Here is a 22,877-nt window from a genome sequence, read left to right on the forward strand (position 1 = left end):
TTTTCATATTTGGTGGACCTGCAAGAACATTAAGGCTTTTTGGATAAGAATTTGATGAATTATACAGAATGTTTTATAGATGGCATTTAGATCCTAAGAAATTATCGTGTATGTATCCAGATATGCAAGCAAAATGTTGGAGATGTAATTGTGATGATGCTACATATTTTCACATTTGGTGGACCTGCAAGAACATTAAGGCTTTTGGATAAGAATTTGATGAATTATACAAAATGTTTTATAGATGGCATTTAGATCCTAAGAAATTATCGTGTATGTATCCAGATATGCAAGCAAAATGTTGGAGATGTAATTGTGATGATGCTACATATTTTCACATTTGGTGGACCTGCAAGAACATTAAGGCTTTTGGATAAGAATTTGATGAATTATACAAAATGTTTTATAGATGGCATTTAGATCCTAAGAAATTATCGTGTATGTATCCAGATATGCAAGCAAAATGTTGGAGATGTAATTGTGATGATGCTACATATTTTCACATTTGGTGGACCTGCAAGAACATTAAGGCTTTTGGATAAGAATTTGATGAATTATACAAAATGTTTTATAGATGGCATTTAGATCCTAAGAAATTATCGTGTATGTATCCAGATATGCAAGCAAAATGTTGGAGATGTAATTGTGATGATGCTACATATTTTCATATTTGGTGGACCTGCAAGAACATTAAGGCTTTTGGATAAGAATTTGATGAATTATACAAAATGTTTTATAGATGGCATTTAGATCCTAAGAAATTATCGTGTATGTATCCAGATATGCAAGCAAAATGTTGGAGATGTAATTGTGATGATGCTACATATTTTCATATTTGGTGGACCTGCAAGAACATTAAGGCTTTTGGATAAGAATTTGATGAATTATACAAAATGTTTTATAGATGGCATTTAGATCCTAAGAAATTATCGTGTATGTATCCAGATATGCAAGCAAAATGTTGGAGATGTAATTGTGATGATGCTACATATTTTCACATTTGGTGGACCTGCAAGAACATTAAGGCTTTTGGATAAGAATTTGATGAATTATACAAAATGTTTTATAGATGGCATTTAGATCCTAAGAAATTATCGTGTATGTATCCAGATATGCAAGCAAAATGTTGGAGATGTAATTGTGATGATGCTACATATTTTCATATTTGGTGGACCTGCAAGAACATTAAGGCTTTTGGATAAGAATTTGATGAATTATACAAAATGTTTTATAGATGGCATTTAGATCCTAAGAAATTATCGTGTATGTATCCAGATATGCAAGCAAAATGTTGGAGATGTAATTGTGATGATGCTACATATTTTCATATTTGGTGGACCTGCAAGAACATTAAGGCTTTTGGATAAGAATTTGATGAATTATACAAAATGTTTTATAGATGGCATTTAGATCCTAAGAAATTATCGTGTATGTATCCAGATATGCAAGCAAAATGTTGGAGATGTAATTGTGATGATGCTACATATTTTCACATTTGGTGGACCTGCAAGAACATTAAGGCTTTTGGATAAGAATTTGATGAATTATACAAAATGTTTTATAGATGGCATTTAGATCCTAAGAAACTATCGTGTATGTATCCAGATATGCAAGCAAAATGTTGGAGATGTAATTGTGATGATGCTACATATTTTCATATTTGGTGGACCTGCAAGAACATTGAGGCTTTTTGGATAAGAATTTGATGAATTATACAAAATGTTTTATAGATGGCATCTAGATCCTAAAAACTATCGTGTATGTATCCAGATATGCAAGCAAAATGTTGGAGATGTAATTGTGATGATGCTACATATTTTCATATTTGGTGGACCTGCAAGAACATTGAGGCTTTTTGGATAAGAATTTGATGAATTATACAAAATGTTTTGAAAAAGAAGATAAAGTTCCTACCGCAATTTTTTTTATTGGGAATTATCACGGACTTTACAGTAATTGAGATTAAATTGATTTTAAATTTATTAACAGCGGCAAGACTACTGATAGGACAGTATTGGAAGAAAAAAGAAGTACCTACAATAGAAGAATGGATATTGAAAGTTGCCAATTTGGCTGAGATGGCGAAGATATCAGCCTTTTTGAAAGACAATACGCAAGAAAGATACTTAAAGGAATGGAAAAAATGGATTGACTATATTCAACGTAGATATCAGACTAAGAGTTATCAGACTGTTTTTGAATGATTATGATGTATTATTTTTGATTGTTTTCGGGGGAAGTTAGGAATTGATGATTGTAGGGGTATAATTAAGTTGGGACGAAAATTTTTTAGCATATGTTTGTTTTATTTTTAACTATACCTTGTGCTCGTTCCGGGAAGTTGGGGGGGGGGTTGTGAAGGGAGGGGGGAGGAGGGGGGGAAAGGGAAAAAAAAATTTTGTAAAACTTTTTGAATAAAAAAAAAAAAAAGAAAAAGAAAATGTATCCAAGAAGAAACACATCAGTTTTACATGAAGCTTGTGAAAAAGACAACTGAAAAAAACCAAAGGGGTTAATAGAGTAAAATGCAAGTTTATAAATACAAGAAAGAAGGGTTTTGTATTAAAACGTGAAGATGGCTCTTCACAAGACAGGAAATGTTAGAAATAATTGGAAAATTCTACTGAAAGCTACAGTATACAAAGATCAAAAGTGTTCACAAGTAACAACACCCACCCATGAAAGAAGAAATGCCAGATATCCTAGTGGAGGAAGAATCAAGTAACATAAAATCAGTGAAAAATGGCAAAGCTTCAGGAAATGACTGTATTATGGTTGAAATACTGAAAGCTGGTGGTCACAGTTTACGCAAGATACCAGCAAAACTATACTCGAGATGCCTCAGACAAGAAAAAAATACCTGATGCATGGAAAAATGCTGAAGTGATTTTTATGTACAAGAAAGGGACTCAAACTGATTTAAAGAACTATTGCCCAATAAGCTGCCTTTCAGTCTTCTACAAGTTTTCACCAAGATAATAGCAAAAAGAATATTGAGAACATTAAATGATGCACAGCCAAAGGAACAGGCAGGGTGCAGAAGTAGTTACAGCACAATGGATTTATTTTATTTTATTTATTTATTTATTTTGTCACACAGTATATATAAGCATAAGCATGAAATAACTATACAATATATAAGCATATATATAAATATGAGTATGTAATAACTATATTAATTGGATATAATGAAAGGAAACAATAGGACAGGAACGGTAGGCACACTTGTGCTCTTATGCATGCCCCTTACAGACCTCTTAGGAATGGGGTGAGGCAGTGATGGGATTCAGCCAGTTCGCACCACTTCGGGAGAACCGGTTGTTAACTTTCTGAGCAGTTTGGTGAACTAGCTGTTGGAAGAAATCATTAGGGCAGAGAACCGGTTGTTAAATTACTTGAATCCCACCACTGGGGTGAGGTCAATAGTAGACAGTTTTTGGTTGAAGCTTTGGGGATTTTGGGAAGAGACCACAGAGTCAGGTAGTGTATTCCAAGCACTAACAACTCTGTTACTGAAGTCATATTTTCTGCAATCTGCAAAATGGATCATATCTAGGTTGTTCAGCAAGTCATTGAAAGGTACTGTCAGCTGGATCCCCAGTGTGGAGTTTGGAGTTTGTTTGTTTGCTTTCTCTTGGCTGCCATAGAAACAGGGAGCGGGGGTGGGTGGGTGTTAGGCATTTAGGATGGGGAAGAAAACTAGTGTGAAGAGTTTTCAAGAGAATTGGAAGGGAGGTTTTCACTCATGAACTATGGCACTGCTGAGTGGAGTTATTTAAGACTTTTCAAGGCCAACCTTCTTGTGACTCCGGAGGCACATGATACCTGCAGAAGTGCCTTTCTCATAACATCCTATTGGACACTGATCAGTCTTTCTGTGTTAACCCTTTGGGGGAGGGTTTGAGGATGACTTTCAATCTGTAACTTTTATACAGGTTTTTCCCAGATCTTGTCTTGCTTTTGCTGGTCTCAATTCATGCTTAGCAAAAGTATTTCTTCTCTAAATCAATGGATTTGGGTTTTTATTTCTTAGGATTTGAATGCAGGCAGACTTGACAGGTGTAACGAGTACACCATGCCTCTGTGCATGGCTTTCATTGACTACAAAAAAGCCTTTGACTCAGTATTCCAGTAACAATAATTAATGCACTGCTCAACCAAGGCTTAAACTTTAAGATCATTAAGGCAAATTTTTCATCATTGTTTTTTCATATATTGATTGTACTAAGTTTATGCAAGCAGCTTACTCCAGTCTCCCCATTTCCACAATCTAACACTGGCGACAAAAGTGGGATCTGGAGAGGAGAACTGAAGCAAAAAGAGCTGACAACAAACAATCCAGCCAGGTGGATGTCGTGGAACAGCCACCATTTTGCACACCAAATTCGAACAGGAAAGAGTGGCAACCATGTCTGCATTCCACTCATCTATGTTCTTTGATCCAGAGAAGGAGAATTGGGACACTTATATGACCCAATTCAAGTGCTTCATGGAAGCAAATAACCTTCTGGGATTGTCAGACAACCGGAAAAGGGCACTGTTTCTCAGCCATTGCGGTCACGAGGTATTCAACAAGGCAGAATTCCTGTCAGAGCCAATGCCAGTACAAACTGTACCATGGCAAGTTCTTCAGAACGTGCTGAAGACACACTACGTTCTGGCCTCATCAAAGGTAGTCCATCGTTATAAATTCTGGCAGAATCTATCAATCAATACATGGCAATGCTACGAAAAGCCACTGCCCACTGTGAGTTCAGAGACCCGAACGACATATTGCTAGACCAGCTCATCTGCAGGGTGCAAAACCTCCGTTTACAACGAAGGCTGCTAGCTAAAACAAACCTGACACTGCAGGCTGCCTTGGATGAGGCCAGGGCCACCAAGTCCTCCAACAGAGTGGCCAAATTGCTCCAAAAACTTGCCACAGCCCCTGTAGCAGTGAAACTCACAGCCATCATGCATAAAGGGGACTACCAAGAAACTGACTCCAAAGGGAGCAAGGACCAGGTCTACCAAACTGACAGGCTAAGGATACAGGAGCAGGAGAATAAAAACAATATTGTGCCAGTTGCGGGGGCCAGCACCCGCGAGCCTCCTGCCATTACTAAGATGCCATCTGCAGAAGGTGAAACCGGAAGGGGCATTTAGCGAGGGTCTGTCGAGCACCCCTACCCAGCAGCCACTGAGATATTCCAGTAACTACCCTGCCAGAGGCAACAAAGCCATTTAAATGAGACTTGTGGAGGCCTAAGCGGGCAAATAACAAACCCAGAGCCCCAGACACAAATCAAACGAGGATTGGCCGAGCCAGTGCACCATCCAAGAAGAAATTAAATGTTTTCATACTAGTTGAGGAGTCACCCTGTGAAATGAGAGATAGACATGGGGTCCTCAGTAACTATCATGTCATGGCAGGCGTTGAAGAAGGCAGTGCCAAGGCTACAAAAGCGACAGCTAACATGAGAAAATTTAAGACTGAACAACTACCAAGGGAACAGGACTCCTGTGCTGGCTGCAGGACATTCAACATCAACTACCACAAGTTCCAAGGCTGGCTATCTCTAACTGTCGTCAACGGGAACCTCCCAAACCTGTTCTGCCTGGACTGGTTCAGCACTCTTGGACTAGGGGTTACCGGCATCAATGCTGTCACCAGCGCTGCTACGAATGACCTGATCCAGGAGTTCCAGGATGTCTTCAGCCCGGAGCTCAGTAAGTATGTGGGCACCCCGATATCTTTTAGCTTGGACCCTAGCATTGCCCCCATACGAATGAAACCACGATGGGTTCCTTTTGCATTAAGACCCAAAATTGACTTGGAGCTCAACAGATTAATTAAGCAGGACATCCTAGAACCAGTCACTCATGCTAAATGGGAAACCCCTATAGTGACACCAATGAAAGGAGATGGGTCTATGCACATCTGTGCTGATTATAAGTGCACAATTAATAAAGCACTGCAGCAAAGCACCTACCCAGTGTTGGTCATCCAGCATTTGTTGTATTCCCTAGGCCCTAGAGCCATTTTGCAAAATTAGATCTCTTTGCAGGAGTATCAACAACTGTTGGTAGTTAGCACTACTGCCGAGGCTCAGATCATCATAACACATAGGGACATTTAAATGTCACCGCCTACAGTTTGGAGTTAGCATTGCCTCAATAATATTTCAAAGCATTATGGAACGACTTTTGCTAAAATTCCTGGGATGGTGCCCTACTGATGACGACTGATAACTGCCAGCATGGAACAGCAACTCCCATTCATGGAGGTGCTTACTAAATTCCACTCCATGGGACTCCATGTCAAAGGCAGCAAATGCCAAATAGAAGTCAGGAAGTAGAGTTCTTGGGGTATAGGATCATCAGGAGGATATCCACCCGACCAAGAGTAAAATCCGAGCTATACAAGAGGCACCCACTCCACAAAATCAGATCAAGCTAAAACGTTCTTGGGGTTGCTGAACTTCTACAGCATATTTCTCAAGAACAAAATCAAGCTGGCCTGGGAATTGCTCTATTACAGGTTTCAATCCAACCTGAAAGCATAACAATTGGACAAAGAGAGGGGAGAAAAAGACATTTTGTATCACACAAATGGGTTTGTTTTATTTCAGCAATTAAAGCCTTGGAGCATTATTCATAGAACAATGTAATGTTTCATATGCCATATGAGATAAAGCTAGTACAGGATATTGACACAAAACTTTTGGAGCACATGGAACTCATATTTAGCATATTTAGGAATTAACACAAAGATATAATTTGTTATCTTAATTCTGACTTGTTTGTACTTCTGGTGCCAATTTCTGGTTTATTTCTGCTCTGCACTATGGAGTTTAAAATTTATCTGGACTTAGTATTTTGAGTTATAGAAATTCTATTTTATATGCTGCTTCATTCTATACCTCCCTAACTATAAAAATAAGTGTGGCTTGAAACAGAAGTATTCTCATAGCAAGAGACCAATTCAACTAGTAAGAAGTGAAAAATGGTCATAAGTCACTTTCTTCAGTGCTGTTGTTGTAACTTTGAATGGTCACTAAGCAAACTGTTATAAGTCAAGGACCACCAGTACAATATTTTTGTGGTACTTACATTGGATCAAGATGAGCACTCGGTTCATCAAGAAGAAGAATTTTAGCTTTACTGAGAATTGATCTGGCAAGACACATCAACTGCTTATGTCCATGGCTAAGGACATAACCACCATCAATAAGAACAAAATCAAGCTGGCCTGGGAATTGCTCTATTACAGGTTTCAATCCAACCTGAAAGCATAACAATTGGACAAAGAGAGGGGAGAAAAAGACATTTTGTATCACACAAATGGGTTTGTTTTATTTCAGCAATTAAAGCCTTGGAGCATTATTCATAGAACAATGTAATGTTTCATATGCCATATGAGATAAAGCTAGTACAGGATATTGACACAAAACTTTTGGAGCACATGGAACTCATATTTAGCATATTTAGGAATTAACACAAAGATATAATTTGTTATCTTAATTCTGACTTGTTTGTACTTCTGGTGCCAATTTCTGGTTTATTTCTGCTCTGCACTATGGAGTTTAAAATTTATCTGGACTTAGTATTTTGAGTTATAGAAATTCTATTTTATATGCTGCTTCATTCTATACCTCCTAACTATAAAATAAGTGTGGCTTGAAAACAGAAGTATTCTCATAGCAAGAGACCAATTCAACTAGTAAGAAGTGAAAAATGAATACAGCACAAAATATAGTACTTCTTTTTAAGATAGAGGTAACTTACAAGGACCTTAGGTATATGATAAAAACTATTCGCTGCTTGGGCCTTAGATGTTATTTTGGCTTTAAGCATACTTAAGTCCTGCTCTTTTGAAAACTTCATATTGATCCCAGGGGAGAATACTAGTCTTCCATGCCATATGTCTGATAAATTTATAAAACTACATCACCCATCTGTTATAATGCCTTTAGGCAAATACTTCAGTCTAGTGCCACTCAATATTTCATTCCAAATCATGACAATGCAATATTAAGACCAGGTATTGAATCTCTGTAGGTTGTTCTCAGACAATAGTAAAATTCAATAGTAAAATTGATATATTTATTTAAGATGCAGTTTTGGGTAATGCCAACAGCATGGTTAACATTGCAGAGAGTCGCCATATATTTTATATTTATTCTCTACAGTAGATCATTTAAGCATTACGTAGTTAGATATTGACAGTTTGTATAGTTTTCTATCTGGTCTGTTGTTTGAGCGGGAAGAATTCTCAAACCTGATTGGTTGAGCCCTCTGACAGCTCCCTATAATAGGACAAGTTGCCAGAAAGGCTGGCTGCTGGATTGTACATAGTTGCTGAATAAAGAGCTGTAGTCTGAAGCCTGTCTCCAGTCTCCCCATTTCCACAATCTAACACTGGCGACAAAAGTGGAATCTGGAGAGGAGAACTGAAGCAAAAAGAGCTGACAACAAACAATCCAGCCAGGTGGATGTCGTGGAACAGCCGCCATTTTGCACACCAAATTCGAACAGGAAAGAATGGCAACCATGTCTGCATTCCACTCACCTATGTTCTTTGATCCAGAGAAGGAGAATTGGGACACTTATATGACCCAATTCAAGTGCTTCATGGAAGCAAATAACCTTCTGGGATTGTCAGACAACCGGAAAAGGGCACTGTTTCTCAGCCATTGCGGTCACGAGGTATTCAACAAGGCAGAATTCCTGTCAGAGCCAATGCCAGTACAAACTGTACCATGGCAAGTTCTTCAGAACGTGCTGAAGACACACTACGTTCTGGCCTCATCAAAGGTAGTCCATCGTTATAAATTCTGGCAGAATCTATCAATCAATAAATGGCAATGCTACGAAAAGCCACTGCCCACTGTGAGTTCAGAGACCTGAACGACATATTGCTAGACCAGCTCATCTGCAGGGTGCAAAACCTCCGTTTACAACGAAGGCTGCTAGCTAAAACAAACCTGACACTGCAGGCTGCCTTGGATGAGGCCAGGGCCACCAAGTCCTCCAACAGAGTGGCCAAATTGCTCCAAAAACTTGCCACAGCCCCTGTAGCAGTGAAACTCACAGCCATCATGCATAAAGGGGACTACCAAGAAACTGACTCCAAAGGGAGCAAGGACCAGGTCTACCAAACTGACAGGCTAAGGATACAGGAGCAGGAGAATAAAAACAATATTGTGCCAGTTGCGGGGGCCAGCACCCGCGAGCCTCCTGCCATTACTAAGATGCCATCTGCAGAAGGTGAAACCGGAAGGGGCATTTAGCGAGGGTCTGTCGAGCACCCCTACCCAGCAGCCACTGAGATATTCCAGTAACTACCCTGCCAGAGGCAACAAAGCCATTTAAATGAGACTTGTGGAGGCCTAAGCGGGCAAATAACAAACCCAGAGCCCCAGACACAAATCAAACGAGGATTGGCCGAGCCAGTGCACCATCCAAGAAGAAATTAAATGTTTCCATACTAGTTGAGGAGTCACCCTGCGAAATGAGAGATAGACATGGGGTCCTCTGTAACTATCATGTCATGGCAGGTGTTGAAGAAGGCAGTGCCAAGGCTACAAAAGCGGCAGCTAACATGACAAAATTTAAGACTGAACAACTATCAAGGGAACAGGACTCCTGTGCTGGCTGCAGGACATTCAAAATCAACTACCACAAGTTCCAAGGCTGGCTATCTCTAACTGTCGTCAACGGGAACCTCCCAAACCTGCTCTGCCTGGACTGGTTCAGCACTCTTGGACTAGGGGTTACCGGCATCAATGCTGTCACCAGCGCTGCTACGAATGACCTGATCCAGGAGTTCCAGGATGTCTTCAGCCCGGAGCTCAGTAAGTATGTGGGCACCCCCATATCTTTTAGCTTGGACCCTAGCATTGCCCCCATACGAATGAAACCACGATGGGTTCCTTTTGCATTAAGACCCAAAATTGACTTGGAGCTCAACAAATTAATTAAGCAGGACATCCTAGAACCAGTCACTCATGCTACATGGGAAACCCCTATAGTGACACCAATGAAAGGAGATGGGTCTATGCACATCTGTGCTGATTATAAGTGCACAATTAATAAAGCACTGCAGCAAAGCACCTACCCAGTGTTGGTCATCCAGCATTTGTTGTATTCCCTAGGCCCTAGAGCCATTTTTGCAAAATTAGATCTCGCACAGGAGTATCAACAACTGTTGGTAGTTAGCACTACTGCCGAGGCTCAGATCATCATAACTCATAGGGGACATTTAAATGTCACCGTCTACAGTTTGGAGTTAGCATTGCCTCAATAATATTTCAAAGCATTATGGAACGACTTTTGCTAAAAATTCCTGGGATGGTGCCCTACTTCGATGACGTACTGATAACTGCCAGCATGGAACAGCAACTCCCATTCATGGGAGGTGCTTACTAAATTCCACTCCATGGGACTCCATGTCAAAGGCAGCAAATGCCAAATAGAAGTCAGGGAAGTAGAGTTCTTGGGGTATAGGATCATCAGGGAGGATATCCACCCGACCAAGAGTAAAATCCGAGCTATACAAGAGGCACCCACTCCACAAAATCAGATCAAGCTAAAAACGTTCTTGGGGTTGCTGAACTTCTACAGCATATTTCTCAAGAACAAAACTATGGTGGCCAAGCCCTTCACAAGCTCCTGGCAAAGCGATCCCAGTGGGTTTGGGGACACAAGGAGGCTGCCGCATTCCAGGCAATCTGCCGACAGTTTCCTGATCCAGTATAATGACACCTTGCCTATCCTGGTAGTCTGTGATGCTTCCCCTTTCGAGGTCAGGGCAGTTCTCAGCCACCATCTTCCAAATGGAACCGAAGCCCCGGTAGCCTATTTTCCCAGGACGCTATCTACTGTGGAAAGGAATTACAGCCAACTGGACAGGGAAGCACTGGCTGCGATTGCTGAGGTGAAGCGGTTCCATGAGTACTTATTTGGGAGGGATTTTGAGTTGGTGACTGACCATATGCCATTGTTGGGGTTGCTGGCTGGAAATCATCCTACCCCTGTGACTATGTCGCCAAGATTCATGCGGTGGGCTATTTTCCTCTCAGCCTATAGTTACAAACTTTCTCACCAGCCCGGACAGACTATGGGATAGGCTGATGCCCTTAGCCGCTGCCCCCTTCTGAAACTTTTGGACGATCCAACACCAGGTGACCTGGTCCTACTTATTGACTGCCTCAATTCGGGACTCTGCCGAAGTGGCCAAACACTCAGCTAAAAACCCTCTGTTCAGGACTATTTTGAACTGGGTGTGTGGGGATGGCCAAAAGGCCCAGTAGGTGCAGAATTTGCACTATAGTTTGCAAAGCAGAATGAACTATTTGCTGGGGGTGGTGTTTACTATGGGGCGATCGAGTAATCATACCGCCCAGTCTACGGAAAAGTATATTAAGGGCATTACATGAGGGCCATCCCGGGATTGTCCAGATGAAAGCCCTTGTACAAAGCTTTGTGTGGTGGCCCAAGATGGACCAGGAGATACAGGAGTGGGTAGCTACCTGCCAACCATGTCAGGAATCACAGCCTGCACCTCCGAAGGCATCAGCCCAAGAGTGGGAACAACCCCAATCCCCCGGGTCTAGAATTGACATAGACTTTGCAGGGCAATTCCATGGCCAAACATTTCTAATCGTGATAGATGCCTACTCAAAGTGGTTAGAAATTATTCTGATGGGCACAACCACTGCCAAAGCAGTAATCAAGATGCTCCGAAAACTATTCACCACCCATGGCCTTCCAGACATCTTAGTCTCAGACAATAGCCTCAATTCACCGCCACCCCTTTGAGGGTTTTTTGGCTGACCAGGGCATTCGGCATGCCCTCTTAACACCTTTCCATCCAGCCAATAATGGTATGGCTGAACGGATGGTGAGGTCTGCTAAGGAGGCATTAGGCTGGCTAGGTCCAGGTGATTGGCAATGCAGGGTGGACAAGTTCCTCCTGTACCAACATATAACACCCAGTGCAACAATAGGAAGGAGCCTGGCTGAGCTCCTCATGGGCCACTGGCTCCGACCAGTCCTAGACCGGCTTCGCCCAAATTGTGTCAGAAACAAAGAAAGAACCGACCTTTAGCATCAGGGACCTGGTGTTCACAAAAAACTTTGCCGAGGGATCCCTATGGCTACCATGGACAATAGAGCAAATAACAGGGCCAAATCATCTAATCAGGTTAGAAAATGGGTGATTATGGAGGCGACACATAGATCAAAACCGCAGCTGCCTCTCCCCTATCGTTAACAAATCTGAAAATACCGAACTAAAATATACTCCCTCTTTAGCAGACTCAAGCCCGATGGAGACGGAGTACATACCTGAAGAACTGGGAATTCAGCAAAGCAAACCGGTTCCAGTCAACCACCAGGCCCTGCCCAAAAACTTCCAGGAGTTTCCATGGGCAGACCAGGAGGCAGCAGCAGGCACTATCTCTCAGACCACTGCCACCACACCTACTGAACTGCGCAAGTCCAAAAGGACCTGTAGACGCCCCACCTACTTACATGACTACGTATGTAGATTGGATTGTTCCAACTGAGAAGCGAGGGGTGTTAGATATTGACAGTTTGTATAGTTTTCTATCTGGTCTGTTGTTTGAGTGGGAAGAATTCTCAAACCTGATTGGCTGAGCCCTCTGACAGCTCCCTATAAAAGGACAAGCTGCCAGAGAGGCTGGCTGCTGGATTGTACATAGTTGCTGAATAAAGAGCTGTAGTCTGAAGCCTGTCTCCAGTCTCCACATTCCCACAATCTAACAATGTATACAATGAAATCAGTGCTAGAAGAAGGAATTGCAAGATGGTATTCAAATCGTTGAAAGCCATTTTTACATTGAACTATAAATAGGACAAAGCATACACTTTTTTATAAATTCAGTATGTACTTTTGTAGTGTAAAATTCTGAATACAGGCAAACCAGAATTACGTCATTATAGCCAATATATACAAATATAGGTAATCCTCAATTTACAACCACAATTGAGCCCATAATTTATGTTGCTAAGTGAAAAATTTGTTAAGTGAGTTTTGCCTCATTTTACGACTTTTCTTGCCACTTTATTAAGAGATTCACAGCAGTTAAATTAGTAACAGGGTTGTTAAGTAAATGTGACTTCCCCATTGACTTTGCTTGTCAGAAGGTCACAAAAGGGGATCAAATGACTAATATTGCAGCTGTCGTAAATGTGAGTGCATTTTCAAGCATCTGAATGTAAATTACGTGGCCATGGGAACACTGCAATGGTCATAAGTGCGAAAAATGGTCATAAGTCACTTTTTCAGTGCTGTTGTAACTTTGAACGGTCACTAAGCAAACTGTTATAAGTCAAGGACCACCAGTACAATATTTTTGTGGTACTTACATTGGATCAAGATGAGCACTCGGTTCATCAAGAAGAAGAATTTTAGCTTTACTGAGAATTGATCTGGCAAGACACATCAACTGCTTATGTCCATGGCTAAGGACATAACCACCATCAATAAGAACAAAATCAAGCTGGCCTGGGAATTGCTCTATTACAGGTTTCAGTCCAACCTGAAAGCATAACAATTGGACAAAGAGAGGGGAGAAAAAGACATTTTGTATCACACAAATGGGTTTGTTTTATTTCAGCAATTAAAGCCTTGGAGCATTATTCACAGAACAATGTAATGTTTCATATTCCATATGAGATAAACAGGGTATTGACACAAAACTTTTGGAGCACATGGAACTCATATTTAGCATATGCTCATATTTAGTATATTTAGGAATTAACACAAAGATATAATTTGTTATCTTAATTCTGACTTGTTTGTACTTCTGGTGCCAATTTCTGGTTTATTTCTCCTCTGCACTATGGAGTTTAAAATTTATCTGGACTTAGTATTTTGAGTTATAGAAATTCTATTTTATATGCTGCTTCATTCTATACTTCCCTAACTATAAAAATAAGTGTGGCTTGAAACAGAAGTATTCTCATAGCAAGGAGATGTTTGTTGCTGGCGCTTTAACAATTTCCCCTTCTTTGCATCTCTCTTCCTGGATTCATTTCCCTGTTCAGTTCCCTGGAGTCACCTCAGTTGAAGTTTTGCCATGACTTTTTTAAAAGAGACATAAGGGGGTTTTACCTGTATCTAATAAGGATTGCATGTTAAATACAAATCTTTAGTTTAAACAATGTATGAGCATAATTCAATAGATGCAATATCATGGTTAGGTATAAAAACGCAATTACACAACCTCAGTATTCTATCATTTCCTGCTAAAATCTGTTTTGCAATACTCCATCCATGTATTTTTATGTATATTAAGGAACCAAGTATTGCTCTCAATGGTTCTTCTGTTTCCATACTAATAAAGTTTTAGTACTGAAAAAAGTGAATATTAATTGAAAGAATGACAATAGAGAAAAAGTTATTTATTCAGGGGACTTTGCAGAAATGTTTACCAAGTTAACAAGCCTTTGTGGGAATGCTAACAATGACAGAAGGATGCTTCAAGATATTCTTTCTTAAAGCTGAGAGCAGTCAAATTTTTTTCTGTGCCCCATTTTGGTTTCTACCAAGTCCAACCCAATAGTGCACCCAATGCATATGCAAAAAGAATAGGGCATTGATTACAGAGTTTCAACCACCTCTTGACTTTTTTGACTCCCTTACAGATGTCCCTGCTCCAATAGAATAGAATAGAATAGAATAGAATAGAATAGAATAGAATAGAATAGAATAGAATAGAATAGAATAGAATAGAATAGAATTTTTTATTGGCCAAGTGTGATTGGGCATACAAGGAATTTGTCTTAGTGCATAATGCTCTCAATTAACATAAAAGAAAAGATATATTCACCAAGAATCATAAGGTACAACACTTAATGATAGTCATAGGGTACAAATAAGCAATCAGGAAACAATATCAATATAAATCGTAAGGATAAAAGCAACAAAGTTACAGTCATACAGTCATAAGTGGAAGGAGATGGGTGATGGAAATGATAAGAAGATTAATAGTAGTGCAGACTTGAAAATAGTTTGACAGTATTGAGGGAATTATTTGTTTAGCAGAGTGATGGCGTTCAGAAAAAAACTGTCCTTGTGTCCAGTTGTTCTGGTGTGTAGTGCTCTGTAGCATCATTTTGTGGGTAGGAGTTGAAAGAGTTTATGTCCAGGATGTGAGGGATCTGTAAATATTTTCAAGCCCTCTTTTTGACTTGTGCAGTATACAGGTCTTCAATGGAAGGCAGGTTGATAGCAATTGTTTTTCTGCAGTTTTAATTATCCTCTGTGTCTGTCTTGGGTTGCAGAACCAAACCAGACAGTTATAGAGGTGCAGATGAAAGATTCAATAATTCCTCTGTAGAACTGTATCAGCAGCTCCTTGGGCAGTTTGAGCGTTCTGAGTTGGCGCAGAAAGAACATTCTTTCTTGTGCTTTTTTGATGACATTTTTGATCTTGCAATATGGTAGAACCTAGTAATTTGAAGGTCTCTACTGTTGATACTGTGTTGTCTAGTATTGTAAGAGGTGGAGGTATGGAAGGGTTTCTCCTACCACCCTTTCTACGGTTTTGAGTGTGTTCAGTTCCAGATTGTTCTGGTCGCACCACAAGGCTAGTTGTTCAACCTCCCATCTGTATGCAGATTCATCATTGTCTCGAATGAGATTGATCACTGTTGTGTCATCTGCAAACTTCAGTAGTTTTACAGATGGATAGTTAGAGATGCAGTCATTGGTATACAGTGAGAAGAGAAGTGGGGAGAGCACACAGCCTTGGTGGGGAGGAGCTGTGCTAATTGTACAAGTATCTGATGTGATTCTGCTTAGCTTCAGCTGCTGCTTCCTGTTTGTTAGGAAGCATATGATCCACTTACAAGTGTGTTCAGGTACCTGTATCTGGTTTAGCTTAGTTAAAAGAGTATCTGGAATGATGGTATTGAATGCTGAACTAAAGTCTGCAAAGAGGACCCTTGCGTAGGTCTTTGGAGATTCAAGATGTTGTAGGATGTAGTGCAGAGCCATATTAACAGGATCATCTGTTGATCTATTTGCTCTGTATGCAAATTGCAAGGGGTCTAACAGCGGATCCGTGATGGTTTTCAAGTGGGACAGCACTAGCCTTTCAAAAGTTTTCATGACTACAGATGTTAGAGCAACTGGTCTGTAATCATTCAGTTCCTTGATGGTGGGCTTCTTTGGCACTGGTAGAGCGTTTGAAGCAAGAAGGAACATAGCACATCTCTAGCAATTTATTGAAGATTCGGGCAAAAATGGGGGTGAATTGGTCAGCACAGACTTTTAAGCAAGAAGGAGTTATCTTGTCTAGGTCTGGAGCTTTTCCTGGCTTTTGTCTGTGAAATAGGTCTTGCACTTCCTTTTCTGTGATCACCAGAGTTGTGAACCCAATGGGATGGGGTCAGTTGTAGGAGGCATGCTGTCTCATGCTAAGGAAAATGCTAATGTTGAGATTCCTTTGGTAATCTTAGATTGTACAAAATTCTTCAGTCTACCAACTGAATATGCACAAAAAAGGCCATATGATGAACAGGATGACAGCCAGCCATAGAAACTGGGGGCCTTGGAAAGACTCATACTGGTTGCTCAAGAATCACATGCAGTTCTTCTCCCAACCATATCTTAGAGGAAAGAGGAGTGTAAATCCCACAAGTAAAACAAAGAAACCCTGTCCTAACTTGAGCTTTAAAAAAATGATGTTCAGAAGTGATCTGTTTTCACCTTTCAGAGTTCTGTTTGGTTTGATTTCCATAGAAATTCTGATAATCCTGAGTTTCTACTTCAACTGTAATTTGAAGTTTGCTTCAATTTTGATAAAATGCTGGGAAATAACTTTCTGCTTTTTTTTCCCCTTGTTCCATCCAACCATTCAAATTTACTTAGATTTCTTGGTTGTAGTATGTCTCAATGATATACCAATCATTTTGTTATTTGGGATCTGTTTTTATGGTTATCTTTTCATTTATGCAGTCTGAGGATATGGACAACTGCTCAAGACTATCTCTCAACACTTATCAAATTATTTACTCCTGATACATAATTCGTTGGATGATGTTCAAATCTATCATTTTAGTTCCAGGTACTCTTGATAAGGCTAAATAAGGATTACCGAAACAAACTGCAAAGAATCAGTTTCATCTAGTGGTTAAAGCACCAGGTTAGAAACCAGGTGACTGTGAGTTCTAGTCCCACTTTAGCCATGAAAACCAGATAGATGACCTTGAGGCAGTTTCTCTCTCAGCCCACCCCACCTCACAGAGTTGCTGTTTTGGGAAAACAGGAGGAAGAAGTATTAGATATGTTCACAGCCTTCAGTTATTTATAAAAATAATAAATATACGTTCTAAATAAACATTTATAAAATAACCTCCTGGTATCATTTCTGTAACCCTTACAGAAGACCCCAGAGAAGATTGGATTGGATTTTTTGTGTCTTTTTAAAAATATATTTTTGAGTTGGGATAATGGTAAATAGTGTCCTTAAAAGGTACCATTGTAGCCTTTTATTATCCCCAAGGACTAATCTCAGAATAATCCCCCAACCACTAAAATAAAAAAGTCACCTGTTTCAAATGAAAACATAAAAAATGTTTTATCACCAGATGGAGCCATTACAGTGTAAAATATTACACCCTCTATTGATGAAGAAAAAGATACATCTTATTTTGTGTGTGTGTGGTTTTATTTTCACTTCCTTAAAATAATAATTGGACAGGGGAAACCTTTATCTTTACCTTTAGACAGAGTGTTATAATAAAAACTATATATAATAAAAAATACAATAATATTTTGTTATTCTGAATCTCAGTATTTAGTTCGAATTATGCTACTTGTGAGACTGCTGGCTGGGAATAGATTGGGATTGATATATTCTGTTTTTTGCATCTACATGCCACTTTTCCTCTCTGATCAAACTCATATATCTGGTAAGATGAGTAAAGTTTCCTTTCAGTCACACTACATGTGTTTTTTTAAAATTATGTCCTTGTATTTTTCTTGGCAACAATGCTGAAATGCTTTCCCATTTCCTTCTTATGGGGTTTTTCTCTTTAATTCCCAGTCTATAGCCCTAGCGTACCCTGAAGACTAATTAAGCCTGATTCTCCTTAGTTTCCAAGCCCAGTCAAGGTCCTCCTAACCCTAATCCTTCTGAGACACATGAAAGAAATCTCTAAATTTCATCCTCACCACAACAGACAGAGCTGAAACAGAATGACTACTTCAAGGTCATCCAGTAAACTAAGTAAATAAGAACTGAATCAGTATCTGATCCAATTTCAATATCTTAACTACTACATTATCCTACAAATATGCCCCAATAATTGTAGGTTTTTTCCTTAAGATGCTTTTGTTTCAGCTCCAAACACTTTTTTTTTTTTTGGTTTACATTTATATCCCGCCCTTCTCCAAAGACTCAGGGCGGCTTACAGTGTATAAGGCAATAGTCTCATTCTATTTGTATATTTACAAAGTCAACTTATTGCCCCCCCAACAATCTGGGTCCTCATTTTACCTACCTTATAAAGGATGGAAGGCTGAGTCAACCTTGGGCCGGGCTTGAACCTGCAGTAATTGCAGGCTACTGTATTCTAATAACAGGTTCCTTACAGCCTGAGCTATTCCGGCCCTAACACTGGCTGAGACACACTTAATTTGTCCTTAGCTCTTCTGAAATAATAACAATATTGTACTAGCAATAGCACTTAGACTTACATATCCTTCCATAGTGCTTTACATCACTGTCTAAGCAGTTTTTAATGTCAGCATATTGCCCGCAAACAATTTAGGTCCTCATTTTACTGACTTTGGAAGAATGGAAGGTTGAGTCAACTTTGAGCCGCTCAGGATCGGTCTCCTGGCTATGGGCAAAGTTAGCCTGCAATACTGCTTTCTAACCACTGCGCCACCACAGTGCCTAATAATGCAAAATCTATTGTGGTTTGCCATCTATTACACAGGAAATGAAGTAGTTGCAGGTCAATAAATGATAATAGTGTTTATTGGCCATTTCAAGTTGATTCAGTAACACACCACACATATATGCACACTCCCATCTGTGGCCATTCTGTTATTGTCTCTCTAAAGAGATGAACATAGATGAGCTGTGTTGGTGATCCATCTGAATTGGTGGATAGCAAATACACTGCAAGTGCTTGTAACTATTTGGACTTTATTTATTTAGCATAAGACTGAAATAAGAAAACAATGGACAAATGGGAACACCCCTCCCATTTGGAATGGAAAGGAAGGAAATTTTTAAATAAAATGCCGTTTGATTCAGATCCCTTTTCTAAAAGAAACAAAAAATAATGTTATCAGCTTGACATGGTAAAATGAGTAATAAGAGGAAAGGAATCTGAGGATTAAAGATGGTAAGCAAAATCCTACAGACAGAACTGCTCTGTTCTTGCTCAGCACAATAATTGGCAGATGGTTTTCCTGCCAGCTAGTGATGGGCAGAACTCGTCATAGAAGGAATTTTTTTTTCACATGAGTAATATGTTTCATGGCAAATATAATGTTAGGCCTGGAAACTCTTTCAACACCACTGCACCTGTTCTACTGCTTTAAAGATGATTAGAAAATTATAATAACTTCACATTGCCAATTAAGTTTGTTCTATGATACCTGATGACTTCCACTTTATTTCCACTCTAAATGCTGATGGTTTTAAAAAAGTGTTTTATATTTCAAGGATCACCTATATAAATCTACCTGTGGGCTAATTTGTGAACTGCCATCATCGTGGAACACTAAGTGGTAAACAGATGCCTTAATAAAGAGATGCCTTAATTAAGCTGTGTATAATTTTTTTGCGTGTCTTCTTATTTTCCAAAGACTTTTAAGTGTTTTCAAAATATTAGCATGTTAACTGTCTTTTATATAATCTTTCATAGCTTATATACAGAATATTCAAATGCACAACTCCAGTTGAATTCAGCTGGAGAATGATATAAAACATATTATAAAATAAACATTATAAAAGTATATTAGAAAAATTCAAGAAAAATATCATTTTGAATATTGTTTTATTTCTAATATTATACTAGTCATGGAAGCAGTAAGTTACCAAAATGTAATAGGATGCCTAGGAGTGTTTAAATATTTTTAAATCATCTACTTTTCAGCTTCCACTGAACAGATTTCCAGTTTTTATTGTGTAGGAGCATACCTTATAATGAAGTTGATTCAGAAGTTTTGACTTTCTATCATGCTTTGATTTTATTCATTCCTGAATGTATCTTCACAACGAGAGAGCATTGTACATTGACCTAGCTCTTTGCCACATTTCCAAATCTCGCTTCAAACCCAATATACAAACAAATGTAGAAAATAAAGACAATGCAAAAGTAAAACAAGCAAGAGTAAATAAATCCACCAAGGCAGTAGAGATTCTAATGTGGTAAACTTTCAAGCAAGAAAATAAAATGATTTAGTGATTTTCCTAATTATATGTGTAGTTCGTTTATCAAGGGAGTGCATATTCTAAGGAACAAGGAGAAATCTATTTTATAAAATGTTGATAGGTGAAAAAGTTCTTGGGGCGAATATTTTCTCCTATTTATATGTTTGTTTATTTATATGAAAATTATGATCCATGTTTCTAAAATGGATGCTCGCTCATGCTTATATTATAAAGATCTTGCTTAAAAGTTAAGGAACAAAGGTGGACATTTCCTACCTCTTCAGTAACATTCCATAGTTCTTCATCACTCCATTGTCCATAAGGATCCAAATTTTTTCTAAACGATCCCGAGAATATGAACACTTTCTGTGGAAGCAGAGAAAAATGAAACAAAAATATTGTTAAAAATGTCACAAATTAGAAATAAGAAATAACTTTTAATTTTCTCTGAATTAACTATTTGTTAATAGCGTTCTTTTTCCCAAACAGTGACAATTTTCTAAGAAGTACAACCAGGGATTTGTTTCCTTGAATAAATGCTATAGATAAACATTATGAAACATATCTAATAAGTACCACTGAGTTCACTGGTGGTTTTCTATTTTCTATTCTCAAAATAAATGAAGGTGTTATAGTCCTCTATAGTTTTAATTTTACATCAGTATTATACTTCTAGACTATCTAGTAATATATAGGATATAATATCATAGCATACTGTACAGTAGAGTACAGTATATGATTATACTATAATTGGCTGATTTCTCTGAACATGGCGGCTAATCAGAATTAGGAAAGGAGATACATTGAGAAGAAAAAGAAAGCACAGAATATAACAACAGCAAGTTATTACCATATAGCCAAGACAACTGCATAGGCATGCTCATGAAATCACAAAAGTTTCAACTTGAAGAAGACATTCTGTACTGTTTTATTGGTTTTAGGTAATAAATTACTTCGTTAAATAAGTAAATAATTAAAAATCTAGTTGGCACTGATTATTGGGTCATTTTGTGATATGGTAAGGTTTTACCTTGATTTCTTAAATTTGATATTCCCTACTAAAGCTACTAAGTTTCCTCGGCAGATAAAATGGAAGCTGAAACCTTTGCTCCTTCATTGTTTTGCCTAATTCCAGCAATTACTGGACTGGCTTAATATTTTTAATATTAATATTTTTAAATACTTTTAAATCTTTTAACCGGGGTTTTATCATTTTAGGGTTTGTAATCTTAAATTTTAAATCTTTTAATTGCCCATTTTTCTAATGTGCTCGGTTTTAAATTGTTTTAATTGTATATTTTCTATGTTTTTATCTTTTGGCTGTACACCGCCCTGAGTCCCTTGGGAGAAGGGCGGTATAAAAATTTAATAAATAAATAAATAAATAAATAAATAAATAAATAAATTAGGATGGGTTGGGTTTCCATAAATTTAATGGATTTTCCTGTGCCTGAGACAATCAATTATTGGCAGCTATGACTTCCAATCAGATCACCAGCCCAACTCTGTTCAGCCTTAGGGGCACTAACCTACTAATCTCAGCACAGAGGTAGAGCCTTCTGTATTATGGCACATCAATTGTGGCATTACTTCCCTCAAGAGGTGCCCAACAGGAGGTCTCCATCCTCTCAAACTTCAGATGAGCTGCTATGATTCTTTATTTTGCTAAGTTTTTGCTTTTTGTCATTCCTGTTCTCTTTTTTTACTGCATTTAGTTGTATACTTGGGCACTGTATGTAAATAATGATATACTATTTATAAATATTACATAAATAAAATGGTAATTTTTTACTGAGGAGGGAGGCATGTTTGTATTTGTCACACTAACATTTGATCATTTGACAATGATCTTTAATCAAGCATGTACATATTCAAAGCACTCATTTGCAATAGCACACTTGCAAATCAAAATCTATGCCTGTTGGCTTAATTTAATGAACTTTGTTTTTCAAGTATAGATGCATAGAATTGCAGTCCTAGATTAATACTCCTAAACAGCTTTCTAAATTCCCCTCAAGATAAAGAGAATGGTTCAAGGCCCACAAACCCTGCTCAACCAATATCATATACCTATGCAACATCAAGAAACAAACACTTCATGAGAAAATGGTAGAAAAACCTTTCTTTGATCTCTGCAGGAAATTCAAATTATCCTATGGTTCCTGAGAATAGGTCCTAAGAAGTACAGAATTTCAGCACTGATGATAAAAGAGAAATGCTTGAAACAAAAGAGCACATGTTCTTTATTAAGTTTGTATGGAACATTATTTGAAAATCTATTCCTAGTTAGAGAAAAATAACTTGCCTGAGGCAGGGCCTGTCGATTAAGAACTTTGTTGTCTTATGCTTCTGTAGGTTTCTTTAACTTAATGGAATTAGCCATGTTCTCTATGGTATTAGTTTCTCAAGATTAGTGGGTGTGGTTGTACTAATACAATAGAGAAACTATGTCTGGCATAGTTTACA

General features: G+C 38.6%; 1 protein-coding gene across 2 annotated transcripts in view; it reads right to left on the reverse strand.

The window, feature by feature from the left end:
- Nucleotides 1-22,877, reverse strand: part of CFTR (CF transmembrane conductance regulator) — a 147,601-nt gene that overhangs the window by 12,631 nt on the left and 112,093 nt on the right. For both annotated transcript variants that reach the window (XM_058191460.1, XM_058191461.1), the window contains 2 exons: nt 20,688-20,777; nt 7,096-7,268 (listed from right to left, as the gene is read on the reverse strand). In XM_058191460.1, coding sequence (XP_058047443.1) covers nt 7,096-7,268; nt 20,688-20,777 — 263 coding nt within the window. The remainder of the gene's footprint in view (nt 1-7,095; nt 7,269-20,687; nt 20,778-22,877) is intronic.

This window comes from Ahaetulla prasina, chromosome 7 (genome assembly GCF_028640845.1).
Source record: "Ahaetulla prasina isolate Xishuangbanna chromosome 7, ASM2864084v1, whole genome shotgun sequence".
NCBI lineage: Eukaryota > Metazoa > Chordata > Lepidosauria > Squamata > Colubridae > Ahaetulla > Ahaetulla prasina.